Source organism: Lipophrys pholis, assembly GCF_963383615.2.
Source record: "Lipophrys pholis genome assembly, chromosome: 3".
Lineage (NCBI taxonomy): Eukaryota > Metazoa > Chordata > Actinopteri > Blenniiformes > Blenniidae > Lipophrys > Lipophrys pholis.
Window position 1 is genome coordinate 21,330,857 of NC_137627.1, and position 14,553 is coordinate 21,345,409.

The window sequence follows — 14,553 nt, forward strand, 5'->3', positions numbered from 1 at the left end:
ATATGATGGCGGTGATTACATCCAAGGCTTTTACATTCCTACAAAGAGAAGGGTTGATATTTGAAGAACACAGTTTCTTTAATACAGAAAGGCGACACTGTTCACAGCATAAAGTGCTTTTGTAATGAGTAAAAAATTAGATAAAGCACAAAGGAGCCACTGACGAGCTGTTAAGTCAAAAAAAGGTCCTTGGAAATAATAGTATAAAAAAAACAACCTGTAACCATGTTTCTATAGCAAAGAGAAGCTGACAGCTCGTGTAAAAAAAAAACACTATTTCAATAGACATTGTCAAAAACAAGAGGGTTTTTATATAAAATTAATTATTGAATGAATTGTCAAATTTCTTGACGCTAAATAAAGTACAGTAATAACAGTCAGGCTGAGGAAAATTAAGCAGCGAGGCAATGAAAAGAATCACCGTTCTTGTGCTGGTTAGACGCTTTTGAAAATAAACTGGTTTAAAAAACAAAAGTCAGGTCACGATCAATGGTAACCCGGTAACCAGGAGGTACTGAACATGCTGGAGGTCAGGCTTCACCTGGCCTTCTTCACATAGCAGGAGGAAGATAAAGCTGGACAATGGACTCATCTGACTTGGCTGTCCAGTTCTTGTGTGCTCGGGCCAAGCAACTTTTTGACAGCCTTGTGAGGCTTAAAAGCCTTGATCCCAAAATCGGCCACGTACAGCGCGGACTGAACACTGGACTCCAGTTAGGTTTGATGACTGAAGCTCCTGTGACGTCATTCGTTGGTTTTCATCACATACGGATCCGGATGAAGACATTTCTTGTTGAAGAAACACGTGGACGCCCAGAACTTCGTTTGTCTTCCAAGCTGTTGGTTCGTCTGTATTTCTGCCGAGCGAATCCAGCAGCTGAAGCACTGCGTCTGCACTTCCTGGCTGAGGATCTATATCTTCAGGCTGTCTCCTGCGTGAGGTTCCTTATTTTAGCCATTTTCGTCTCTGAAGAACTTTCACATGTGCCGGCTTTTTATAGACACGAAGCACGAGAAATGAGTCTCAATAAAAAGCACAACCAAAAAAAAAAAACAGACCCAATACTCAAAATTTATTGTGTATCATTATGGAACTACTCCATTTTAAGTTTTTAATGGCTTTTTTAGGATTTGTTAGTATTCTGGCTGTGACTGTACTAGAAAAAATGCACTTGAAGACCTAAGAGTGATTCTTAATGGAATATTTCGCAAATACACGGCATATTGGAAAACTTTTTTTCCACTATTGTATCGCACGAAGTTAGTCAAAAGAATCAGATCTAAACTTTATCTCTACCGGAGCAGACGGCAGCTACATCATTGTGGTTTCTGTTGGTATTAAAAATGCACCATTTGGCGTGAAACGAAGCCTCCTACAGGAATACGCTGAAGTTCACAATGCATTCTGCTGCATCTGCTCAAACTTCCCTTCTTTTCATGGCTCGCCCTGGAGAGGCAGAGCCGGAGCCGCTCAGAGAGGGGAGATTGGGAGAGCAACTCACTAACAGGAGTGCTGATGGGAGCACCTCCATCTCATCGCCTCCTCCGCCTGCATAATCAAGTCTGTTGTTTCCGACCATGTTTCCAATTGAGCCACACCGAGGGGAGCTCGCGCGCTTTGATTTGAGAAAGTCTGGAAATCACTTTACACGATGAAAGCCGCGAATGGCTCCACTGAACGCTTTTCAACAAGCCGCTCATTTTATATTGTCGTAGTAATAAAAGCAGACGTTCGACGCAATTAGCCGGGGAACGCCGTGCTCATGACAATGGGAGGCAATGGGGTTGGTAAGCAGAATTCAAAGTATGGCACAAAAACAAAGATGCACGATGGTGTAAAAGGACACCTGCTTTCTTCTTAATGGTGGTATACTGTACTTCCTTCTAATCAACTCTGTGTTTATAATGTGAAAATCTTTTTGGGATTCATAGTAATTAAGTAGTGTGTTTACTTGTTTGACAGAGTCTGACTTCATCAAGCATTTAATGGGGGCCGAGGGAGTTGAAAGACACAAACGCGCACATGAAAGCGCTTTGAAAAAAACCCAAACTACATCACCACAGCAAGGGTAGATATGCAGGTGTCGGTATATTAACTCGAATGCAAATGAGCAGTCGGTGTCAGCTTTAAAAGAGCTCTGACAATCAGCAGGTCTGTGTGGAGTGTTCAAAGAAAAATGAGACGACTGAGAGCCTCCGAAAGAGCCCCGACCGCAGCGGCAAAACAAAGTTATTTCATCAAGCAAACACAATAGAATCGAAAATTGTGTTAGCTTCGCAATTCTGATGTATATACTGTATATATATCTATATAAGCGCTGCCATCCAGAAGCCACTTCTGAGACCAGTGTGCAAACATCACCGAGCTGAGGGCCATTAAACCTGGATTCAACTCTTATCAGCCTCTCCACAAACCACACAGCTCACCGCCGCTCAAATTTGCCCGAAAACATCGTCCACGTGGCACTAAAAGTGGCCCTCGACGATAACCAAACATTTAGGAACCTAAAATCACACGTGAAAAGACAAGTGGGTATTGAACTAGGATCAACACAAGTGGTGCAAAAATAACTCATCTGTATTCGTGTCCTGTTCACATTCAAAACATAAGTGATTGAATTTAACAGAAAGATTATTCATTTTGCTTTGCTGCGGTCGTCCTTCGTTACAGCATGAGAGTACAGTGTGGTTGAAGCTCTGCAAGGACTCGTCCTCCCACATTAAAACCCTGGTATACCCTGAGCCAGACACGAGCTGAGAGTCGTATAGATGAAGGATTGTTACAGAGACTCCCCAGTGACCACAAATGACTTAATCCATCATGAGCATGTTTTCTGTTGTCTCAAAGTCTGTGAATGGTGCCAATAACTTTTTTTCAGGGGAAATTACAATACTTTGGTGGCAAGAGAGACAGGGAAACCCATTATAATGAAAATATGTCCTCAAAGGGTTGGCACAGATGGCCCACAGTTTGTGCTGCACGTGCAGTTGTAATAATGCATTTGATTTGTACTTGTGACAAATGCTCTGCTTACTGTTAAGCATGCAGGAGGCACAGGATTCATCTGGCACATCATGTCATATTAAATCTAAACTCCTCTATTCCAGCTCAGACATCACCAGCAGGCATATAGGAGAGACTCCAAACCCAGTTAGCGCTAAAATGATCTCTTGGCACAGAAGATACAGTGAACGCTGCAATATGTGACATTTTTATTTCGTGTAAAATTAATGTAACCTCAAATGATCGGCAGAATGTGCCAAACGCAACAGTCCTGATGTCAGCTTAAAGACAAACCTGTGACGCTGCGCTGGTATATCAACCCAATCTAAACCCCTTCCTAACTAACCACAACTCATTTTAGTCCTGCAGTACAAGTTTCATCCACAAGATGGTGTGTTGAGTCAAAGAAGCAGCAGGAGGACTAGTTAACAGTGGGAAACCATTTACCCACTGCATTTACTTGGTAATACCAAGTAAAAACACCCCAAAAAATATGTTGAAAGAAAGTCAAAGGCGACAGACTAAAGTGTCTCAGCATTGTCACCCAGTGTACAATATTGACTAATTTTTCATAGTGCCCATTTAAAGATGTGATCTTTTTGGACATTTCGACTCAGAAGTCTTGTATTTAGCAGCAGCTTAAGTTTTGTGTGATTCTGAATTAGACTGATGGGTCAAAAAGTAACAGAACTCCTAAAGCAAACAAAAAAGGTCACAGTTAAGTGTGAAGCAGACTAACTAGTCATTGGATATTTGATCTGAAATCTGTCGGAAAATATGCACACAAATTAGCTTCTTCTGCGATTCGCCAGTGATACGCACACTGCAACACAAGTTCCTGTCAGAAACTCCATGCATTTGTTATTCTCACAGTTTAATTGGCTGCCTCTGCCATGTGTACAGTCCAAAGAAATCCTAATACTATCTTTGTGTTCCACAGCAAGTCTGATCAAGAGTCACATAATGCAGTATGTTTTATGACAACATAAACAAGCTGCACGGTGGAGGAGTGGTGAGCACTCTCATTTCACAGTGCAAATATTCCCAGTTCGAGTCCAGTCATTCTTGCATGTTTTAGGGTGTTTTCACACTTGGTCCAGTTAAAAAACAAACTTTGATTGCTGCAGTTTTTTTGTGAGTGTGTGAACGCTGCTGTCTGCTTCCCAATGTGCACCAAACCAGCAGAACAAGTCAGGAAGCAAGCCTCAGTACTCGTGTACTTTGTTGTGGTCTAATTGCAGTTTGAACACAGTCCAGTCCAAATAGCTGTTAAGGGCTAAAACACATGATAGAAGTGTTGTATCCTCACAATTCATCCAAGTCAATGTGCACATCAGAAGAAATCCTGCCACCTAATTAACACCTTTAAACATTTTATTGGGTGTCCGTGAATCCTTAGTAGTAGAGCATGACCACGATAACCTAAAATGCATTGGTAATGATGTGGTGATACAGCAAAAAAAAATGTTGCAGAATAAATGAGGCCTCAGTGTAAATTTCACTCTTTTGATCTAAGTTTGGTTCAGACCGAGGAACAGCATCATAAGACCGAGCGCTATATAAATGACTTTGACTAGACTTAAGAAAACAGAGCAATGATGACAACATCTCATGGCTTGGTTTAAAATCTGTCAAGTTATGCCATGGACTCCTCTACAAACAACCAATACTAAAAAAATCAAAGCAACAGCAAAACAAAATGTTAGAGTCCCAAAGAAGCTAAAGATCCAAATTATTCACCCCGTGCACATCAATGCTACTGGATAAATCCTTCAAAAGGCTTTGTTTATTCATTTTAAAAAGGCAAAGGCGACATACATGTGACAACAGGATATCATTATTTCTGCATTTTGACATTCATTGTAGTTGTCATCGCTTTCAGTTGAGAATGAAATTGTGGAGTCAAACTGTCAGACTCAGGATTTCAAAATCCATATTGTATCGCACAGTATGTGTCAGACTTGAGATGTTTCAAACAGCTTGGAACAGATCAAAAAGGCCTGTTAAAAAAGAAAAGAAAAAGGAATACAATACAGATTGTTGGAGCGGTGGTATTTTAACACTGTGGCTCTCCGGGATCTGGGATCAAACGTTACTTTAATCTGAATGTCTTTTTGTTGTGGCCTGTTGGTCGGGACAGAGTCGGACATTTTTCATAGTTTACTGAAATTAAAGTCGTTGTGAAAACTAAAGAGCTATTCAGTTTGTTGATTCCTGCTAGTTGCATTCCTGTTAAAGACCCTCGCAGCGAGTGTCACTTGTCAAGGAATGACAGCTGCTCGGAGGCCTTCTGAGACACTTAATGGAACTTGCTTATCATTATCTTTGTGCTTCACTCACAATGATGAGTGAAAATGTCTGAACAATGTGTTTGAATTAAGACAGAAAGTCGTTATATATCAGAGGGTCCCAAACTTTGTCCAGGGCTTCCCATCTGGACATGGGTGCACTCATCTTCAAACTCTAATGTTCTTTTTACTGAAAGTTTGATCAAATTTTCTAATTTAGGATTGAACAGATCACATGAACTGTGACATTATTAAAACTGCATCATGTCCAACAGTTTTTGCATAACATATCAAATGTGCACATTCAGTTCAAGATATATTTATAAAACTGTCATTCTGTGCAAAAATAGCTCTTCAAAGACAGCAGAGAGAAAAACAACAGTAAACATGAACATGAGCTTTGTGGGATGAAACAGGACTCAGTCTGAAGTGAAGGAGCTCTGTGGTTTGACAGCTCTGGCTTTCAATCAAGTTTACTTGTGGAGAAATTCTTTACACTTCAAATCTGAATTTTCATTGTAAACAAGAGGCAAATCTGTAATATTAGTCATACTGAAATTGTATCAAGGGGATGTTTTCATGAAACGCCTTCTTCCTGTCATCCAAACATCTTCAATGACTGTCTGAAGACGCCATCGTCCATGAAGGTCACTGGTGTGGAAAAACTGGATCCGGGGAACTCGGTGGCTGGACTTTCTGACCTCTTCAATCAGACGCTCTTTAACTTGGTCCATTTTCAGTAGCAATCAGCAAACAACTGCAGTGATTTAAAAGTAGCACTGATGCCGAGGCTTTGCGTTGCGATGACGTCGATGTGTCGCATTACCATTAAATCGGCCTTTTATGGGCTTTGGAGCTGAGTGGAGGCGGGTGGACAGGTCAACCATAGGTCCTGTCCACATAAGCCAAAATGATCTTTTGTCCTCCCTGTCGTTCTTAAAAACTTTCCCATCCACACCGCACAGTGAAAATGGCTCAAAAAGATGTAGTTCATATGACAGGCCTATAGGTGGCGTTGTAAAGAGGCCACGGAGCCTGCAAAAACTGATAAATCTACAAATCTAAGATATCACCCTATGAAACGTGTGGAGTCATCGTTTTCAGCAAATGTGTGTCTTGTTCATCCACACATCAATACCGAGAAGGCGTTTTCAAATTTCTCCACTCTGGAGCCAGTATTCCAAAAATAAATGAATTAATTTTGAGAAAAAAAATGGATGATCGGCCAAAAAGACTGCAGCTCCATGAACCGGCGTTGTCGTGGGGACAGGGCCATAGAGAGACAACAATGTCACACACACAAGCAATTTTAAAGTTACTAGAGTACTAACCACTGCTCCACCTCGCCACTCTGCTCATACCACTAAGCTTTATAGTGACAGGAGTTTATATATGTCTTTTAATCAATGATCCAAACAAACAGGACGGGCAGAATATGGATCTTTGTTGCACACACAGGACTCGACCACATCTTTCAGCTCCTCCTGATATGAACCAGACAGAGGCAGTAATCTCTCCAGACTTCAATATGCTGAATGTAAAAGTGTGAGACGGCCCTGCAGGGCATCTTTACACAATGCCTTTAAACACTCTCAGCTCGCTTGCCCTCATTGTGAAAAGAGCCACATCAGCAGCTGGAGCCCTGAAGTTCCCTCGAATCCCTGACCCGATCACGCTGTCGGCCACCGATGAGACACTCCGGGCAGCAGAGAAAACCCGACGCGGCTGCAATCTCATCCCTCCTGGTCACTGCCCTAAATCTGAAACGGTGGCGAGGTGGTCAGAACAAAGACTAGTGTTTGAGAGCTGCTCTCTGTGGCTCGGCGCTCCGCTCGCCACCGTCACTCACATCAATCTCTGAAATCCTTTTTACTGTCACTGAATTGAGCCGTCAGGGTGGGGGGCTGCGCGGGGGGGGAGCTTTCAGGAGAGAGCGTGGAAATCATAAGAACTGTAGTCTTTGAGCTATTGTGTTGGATTTCAGTTAAATTTATATCAACCATTATTGAAAAATTAAAAAAAAAAAACCAATGCTATTAAAACTTTCCAAGTGGCTGAGTTTGAAGGTAATCTCAAAGCCTTATGAATGTACCATTTTCTAGTTTCATCACATTCATACAAAATACAGCATATACGGCTTGGTCATGGAATTTCAGCTTTAAAAATCACATCTGCAGCTTGTGCACAGCGTGTACTCTTTGACCATCATTGCACTACCCCCCCCCCCCCCCCCCCCCCCCCGCCTCACACTTGTGAGGTGCTGCACTTCATCCTTGACCACATCGCAAGCTGCTCCACTGCACGTCAGAAATGACAGTGGCCTGAAACCTCACAGGCGACATCATTGAAAAACAGCAGCGGTGGCACACTAATGCCACCAAACTGGCCACTCTCCAGACCTCGGCTGTGCTTCGACGGAGGCTCCATGAATATTGCATACTGGAGAGCAGACAAGTATCCTTGTCAGTCTCAAGCCCAACTAAATGTGCTTGACTCGGTGCCAAATACACAAACACAGCCGTGTTGCTTGTTGCAGGGGGGTAGGGGGTGGGGGGGGTGGGGGTGGGGGGGCAGATACCATGTCTGCACACATCACACTCAACGTATTGTATTTCTGACAAATCCATAAACTCCATGTTTCTGTTGAAGCTGCAGAATCTTACATTTTCATCCACTAATTGCATATGGATTGCACCAAAATACAAGCTACTTTTTTTTTGATCATCAACTTCATATTGGGAAAGCTTTTCGTTCATATCCAGCAAACGATAAAAGTCTTTAACTCAACGGGGACGTGCTCGTGTGACATGAGTGCAGTCGAGTGTAAAGAAGGCAGAGATGCAAAGTAAAAGACTGACAACGTGTAGGTTAAAAACTCATTATCCTGTGTGGAGTCTAATTAATAATGAATCAGTGTGACCAGAGGTAATTTCTCGCAGCATTAAGATTCATAGATACTCCGTTGGCCTGTAACCTGTGCATCTGTGGAGGCTTGAACATGATGGTATTTTATCATTTTATGTGTCTGTCGTGGGCGGAGGGTCCATTTTTCTGCTGCAACAGCACATTTAGCGATCGTTAGGTGTTTGACTTGTTTTGTGGCAGATTTCAGTCTCCAGGAGTCGAGCGGACCCTCCATTCCTCTCAAGTCTGTACAGGTGGGCCTGCGCATGGTCGACTGGGCAAATGCAATATTGGTCACACAGTGCAACTCTCCCTACAGCTGCAGCACACATCTGTCTGTGTGTGTGCTCGCATCAAATCGTAACACTTCACCAGTTGTTTAAATTGAACTAAAATTATGTTTTTTTTTCCTTCTTTTATTTAATCGAAGAATGTGTAATACAAGATCATTGCAACTCTTTCATTGCCATTTTTCTTCCCCACCTTCACAGTGACTAAAAAGATAAATAAACCATGGTATTAACAGCAGTAGGCACCTCATCATCTACTTTGGCAGCGACATTTGCAGAGACTGAAAGAGAGAAAAGTCCAAGCTGAATCTTTTGAGAGGCTCCAGTCTGGAGAGCAGTGATCCGGGGGGTGGGCTTCACTCCTGCCGGGAGGAAGCGACGCAGCTTATCGCGAAAGGGGGGAAGAGAGAAGAGGAAGAGGAGGAGGAGCACATTTTTTAAAAGACATTTCACAACTGTGCGTAATGAGACGTTTCCCCTGCGATCGAGCCCAGTGATCTCAACTAAAAGTGCATGAAGCCACATGGCAGAGTGAAAATCGCCTTTTCAACTCCTCGGGAAGTTGTGGCGGATCATGGCTCCGCACTTCTTCCAAAACACTTGTGAAAAAACGCAGCGACCGTCGCTGCAAAACCGCCGGATTCGGCGCGTAAAAAAAAAGAAAAAGGAACAACAATCCAAAACGACACCGATCGCTCCAAAAAGCACACGCGTCACATCACCTGTCCAGAAACAAGACAAACTGTCCACTGTTGTCGGCCAGACGCCCCCCTTTCTCCCCTCACAGCTGTTTCCCGACGTGAGGATCGAGAAAGTAAAGTGAGTACTCACCGGAGAAGGAGAAGAAAACCAAACAGCCTGCCACTTTGTACCAGACGTGCGGGCTGTTGGAGAGCATCCTGCGGGAGTCCTGCGTGCGGTGCGGGCGGCGGACAGTGCGCACAGTGCATGGGCTTTCTGTCACTGTTCCACTCAAGAAAAAACAACAACGGGGCTTTTCCTCCTCGCAGTTCACGGGAAACGGGGAGTGTGGAGTGGTGCGTGTGGAGGGAGGCATCCCCCGGCTCTGGGTGTTGTTGTGAGGCGCAGGGACGCGCTCTGCTGGCCGGATGAATTCATTCCCTCACAGCGCAGCTGAAACACTCCTGCTGTCAAACTCCCACCTCTCGTCACCGCACAGGAGGAAAATACATAACAAACCAGGGCTGCCAAACTTATTCGAGTTCAGAACATACAGCTCAGTTTGAGCCAACGCAGCCCGCTCACTGCGATGCAATTTAATGCCGTTCAACTAATATTTTCAGTAGTTTCTGGGAAAAGTACTTTATACTTTTGACTTTTTTTGTGTGTGTCAGGAAATAAAAAAAACACAAGGAGACCAAAAAAAAAACAACAACCACAGGAAGCAATTGAAAATGTTAAGAGCGTTTAATTCAGGAAATGCATGAGAAACAAATCACAGTATAGCCTTGATGTCCAGCAGTTGTCCATCCAAAATAAAATTCATCCATCTTCTAAACCACTTCTCATGTTCAGGGTCACTGGAGCCGATACCAGCTGACTTCTGGGGCAAACAGCCACACACACTCACAGTCACACCTTAGGGGCAATTTAGCATCACTAATTAACCTCACATGCATGTTTTGGGACTGTGGGAGGAAACAACCATATTTGAACCCACAACCTTCTCGTGCGAACCACCTGTCTAAAATTCTGGTTTTCATAGGGAGAACTAAACAAGAGCCAATAGGAACACAGCCTGTGAAAATCCTAGAACTTCATCTTGGATGAGTTACAAAAGCAAAAACAACTTTTTATTTTCGAATGTTTTTCTTAGTAACACGTTTTTAAGAGTGTTTAGAAACAAGACAGAGTTCGTTTCCGAAGTTTCAAACAGAAATGCAAGGTCATTTGCACAGCACCATTCACACACAAAGTGCTTCACAAAGGCATTGAAACCAAGTCCAATTACACTGAATTAATTCAAACAGACATTAAGATGAGATACAAACTAGTACAAATGTGGACACTTTAACAGACTCAGGAACTAAAACGATAAAAAAAAAAAAAAAGACATGTTGAATGCTGCAGTAAGCTTTAGTACTTTCAGGCCGGATTTTCACGAGGCGACATGTTTGATCTGAAATGATTCAGGAGGTTTGCGGTGAGCAAAGTAACTGAACCCAAACGTTCACTGAACTTGCAGCCCAAGAAGGAAGAGATTGTAAAGAAACCTGCCTCAGAGCCAAACCTGAACCTCAAACACATATGTTCACACTGTGGAAGGAAACCAGAGGCCGGAGGGCAAACCACCAAACCAACCCTCAAATTACACCGTGTGTCTTTAATATTATGGGTTATTGAGCAGAAGCATGAAGAATTCTTGTCTTCAGTATCTTCTTAATGCAAATGCAACCAACAACTGTGGAAGTTTTAGATTTGTTTTTATGTTATTTAGTTTCAAAACAAAGCTTATTAGACTTCTAAAGTACTTACAAACTCAGATTTACCGCATCTCTCATACTTTGGAACTCTCTAATCCTCACACCTTAGTTTTGGGAGTTTTTGTTGTTCTTGTGAGTTGTAATATTAAGTTTCCCTTTTTTTTTTTTTTGATCTGACCAAACTATATAACACTGGCTCATGTCCTCTGGCAATCAACGGGCACCATCTTCCTCAAATAAATGAGAATGCAAATGAAAGGCGGAGTAAAAGCATAACTGATAACAGTGAGTCATCGTGGGGCTGCGGCCATTAATATTGTTAAAAATTCAAAGGTCAAAAACGTACGGCGCTCACCGCAGATGTGATATTTACACTATTTATTATTAAAGTTCAAGAGGACAATTACGGGCAGATGTTTGATAAAAATGTTTGTTGGACTATTCTTTAGCTCATGTGTACATTCTGTGATATCCTTATCTACAGCTTTGAGGTGAAGGTGAAGGTGCTGCACGTCTTCCTCACCCGCATCACTTTTCCATGATCGAGTTGAGTCGTCATCATGAGCAGCATCTGTGATTTTCTGGAACAAACATGCATTTCTAACTAATTAGATTCCTTGTGAAGACTGAAAAACTGTGACCGTCTTCAGTCCTCTTCTGTTTATTTGTTGTTGTTTTCCCAGGTGTCCTCATTCCCACCTTGTTTGACGCGTTCCCTGCTCCGTTTGCTCCGCCGGTTGTGTTTCATGTCTCCTCATCAAACAAAACCTTCCTTCGTGTTTCCTGATTTATTTTATGCGCCGTTAGCCTGTAGGATTAATGTCGCCTTCAATTCTTCTCAGTACTTTTCAGCTACGTCTCTTGTCTGATCTCCTCAAGGCCTGTTTCCCTCTTCATGCGTGGACAATACTCTCATCGGCCAAAAGATTAAGACCATCTACTGTTTATGCCCCCTGAACCAACTAATAGTGTAATATCTGCTAAAAACCTATTAATTTTTATCTATTTGAAGTGTAACAGAGCTAATTATGTAATAACGTTGCTAGAAGCATAATAATTTTCTTTTTTTTTAATTACAAATCTTGGACTGACACAAAAAGGAGGAGTGATTAAAAATTAAAAGCCACGATGAGAAACTGCCATACAGTAGCAGGTTAGTATACATGTATGAAAACATTTCAATATTTGGATACTGGTTTTATTCTTGACCCCAAAAATGGTTCCCACATCTTGACAAAAGTTGCATATTTGAGAAAAATAGCAACGTGGACCCTTTCTTTGAGCACAATGTTCCAAACTTCTGCAAGCCAAGTCTTTAAAGAAGCCCCAGTTCCTCTCTCTCTGTAATAATAATAATAATAATAATAATAATAATAATAATAATAATAGTAATAATAATAATAATAATAATAATAATAATAAAACATTCAGGGATTTGTAGTAGACCAGTCATGTAATATTTGACCCAATATTGTGATAACATTTTAACTATTATTTTATAAGCTATTGTTTCATAAATGGAGTCACTGCAGTCAATTATTTAATGATACATAAATAGGACTGTATTTCTTGGATATAAAATATTGTTCCCATGTATTAGATGGCATGACCACCATTTATTCAGTAGGACATATAACACTCTCAATTTTGGTTTTAAAGACATTTTACTACTATTTTATTCCATTATTGCCAAGTCATTCCATTATTGGTTACATTTAAAATGGCCAAAATTATTCCATTATTGGTCTGTTATTGGCAGGTATAAAGTTATTTGCTATTATTCCATTATTGGTTGCAACAGGCCATCTTGTGTTGCTAAAACAGCACTGACCCATCAACACTGAGATGTTAGTAGCAAATCCTTTTAGCCGTAGAAATAGAGGACAAATAGAAATACATGTTTCTAGCACATGCCACAAATGCTCAGTTGGATAGAGAGCTGGGTGATCTGGACCAACTGGACTCTTTAAAGTCTTTGCCGTGTTCCTGGGATAATTCCTGAACCATTGTTTTCTTTGTGGTATTATTTTAGCACAAGAGACCATCAGTGAAAAGTGTTTCCATTAGAAAGAAGGATATATTCTAAGTTGAGCTGAATGCTGCCTCTTGAAGTAACGTCCACATGGACGCATGTTTTCGTATGTTGACCGAAAACTGGTTCAGCAACAGAAGATAGACTGCAGCAATCAATGGCCAATAATAGTAATAATAACTGCTTATAATAGAATATCTCTGACTTCTTATGATGTAATGAAGCTAAAATAGAATGATTTGCCATTTTAGATAGAAACTGACCCCTGCAGACTGGTAAAACCCCAAACACAGATTGACTCAGGTCAAAGACTTTTGGTATGTATAGTTTGTGTATATAGAGTAGTTTCCTATTTTTCACACCATAACTTTCAGCACAAAATGTTTTCTTGCTGCCCAATCCATCCCAAAATGAACACTGATGCTCTGTCTCTTTATAACGACATCCAGCTTCGGATTTTACATGCTTCCTCTTTTGAGTTGCTCGTTGCCACTTTCTAAATTGTGTCTGGTTTATGCTATATTATTTGGACATCACATCTTCTAAGGAAGATCTGTTTCATCTTCAGTCTGCTCCGGGTTTCCTTTTCCGAGACAACGTGGGAGAGAATAAACTATGGTTCACTGACTTCTGACTCACTTTGTTTATTGTAGCAATTAATTGACAGAGATTAGTGACACCACACACTCTTATTCTAAGCAGATGGCCTAATTAAGCAGAGTAACTGGAAACAATCGTGTTTGTGTGCTGGGCCTGTAAATATGCTTTGTTACTGAGTCACTAGTTGCATAATTAGATTACTTTGTTCCCTGGAGATTATTGTTTTACTGGGCTGTTCATGATCACAAAACAGCAGCTTTCTGTTGTCATGTTTCATTCAATCTAAGTGAAACATGATGCAAGTGAGTATTAATCAGTATTTTTGTGTGGATTTTAATTCATTATTAATAATCCTAATGCATTTGTGTGTTTACATGCATATTGGTTTCCAACACTGTGTGTTTCCTGCTCTGGGAAATTTTCCACTCAGACATTTATATTAACTTCGAAAGTCAAAATGTGTTCATTTTTCTTTGACTTTTTTTTTTTCCTCAATTATGAAAGGCGCCATTTGAAGAGAATTGCTTTTTTTCTGAATGTTGTAATGAAGCTGAGAGGTTAATGATCCTGTGGAAATGAGTCTTAGTCTGGATGCAACAGTGGCTGATTTTGTGTTTTCACAGAAAAAGTAATAAGACTAAATCCAGCACAATGTCTTCTGTATGGCACAATCTTTTCATTTTAGTTTTTGATTTCGCTCCAAACCATTAGCAAGAACATGTGCAAACAGGCTCCACCCACACCATCGAAAAGATCTCTATACATGGTCTCACTGCTTAAATAGAATATACGTATTTCACAACACAGGTGTTTCCCCTTTTATTACTGCATATTTTTTTGTGTGTGTGTGTGTGTGTGTGTGTGTGTGTGTGTGTGTGTGTGTGTGTGTGTGTGTGTGTGTGTGTGTGTGTGTGTGTGTGTGTGTGTGTGTGTGTGTGTGTGTGTGTGTGTGTGTGTGTGAGAGAGAGAGACTTCAGATGTGTTCATTTCA

The 14,553-nt window shown here is 41.3% G+C and overlaps 1 protein-coding gene across 1 annotated transcript in view; it reads right to left on the reverse strand.

The window, feature by feature from the left end:
- Nucleotides 1-9,552, reverse strand: part of b3glcta (beta 3-glucosyltransferase a) — a 101,445-nt gene extending 91,893 nt beyond the window's left edge. Inside the window, exon 1 of the mRNA XM_080459361.1 lies at nt 9,318-9,552. Coding sequence (XP_080315487.1) covers nt 9,318-9,543 — 226 coding nt within the window. The 5' untranslated portion in view covers nt 9,544-9,552. The remainder of the gene's footprint in view (nt 1-9,317) is intronic.
- Nucleotides 9,553-14,553: the final 5,001 nt, after the last annotated feature.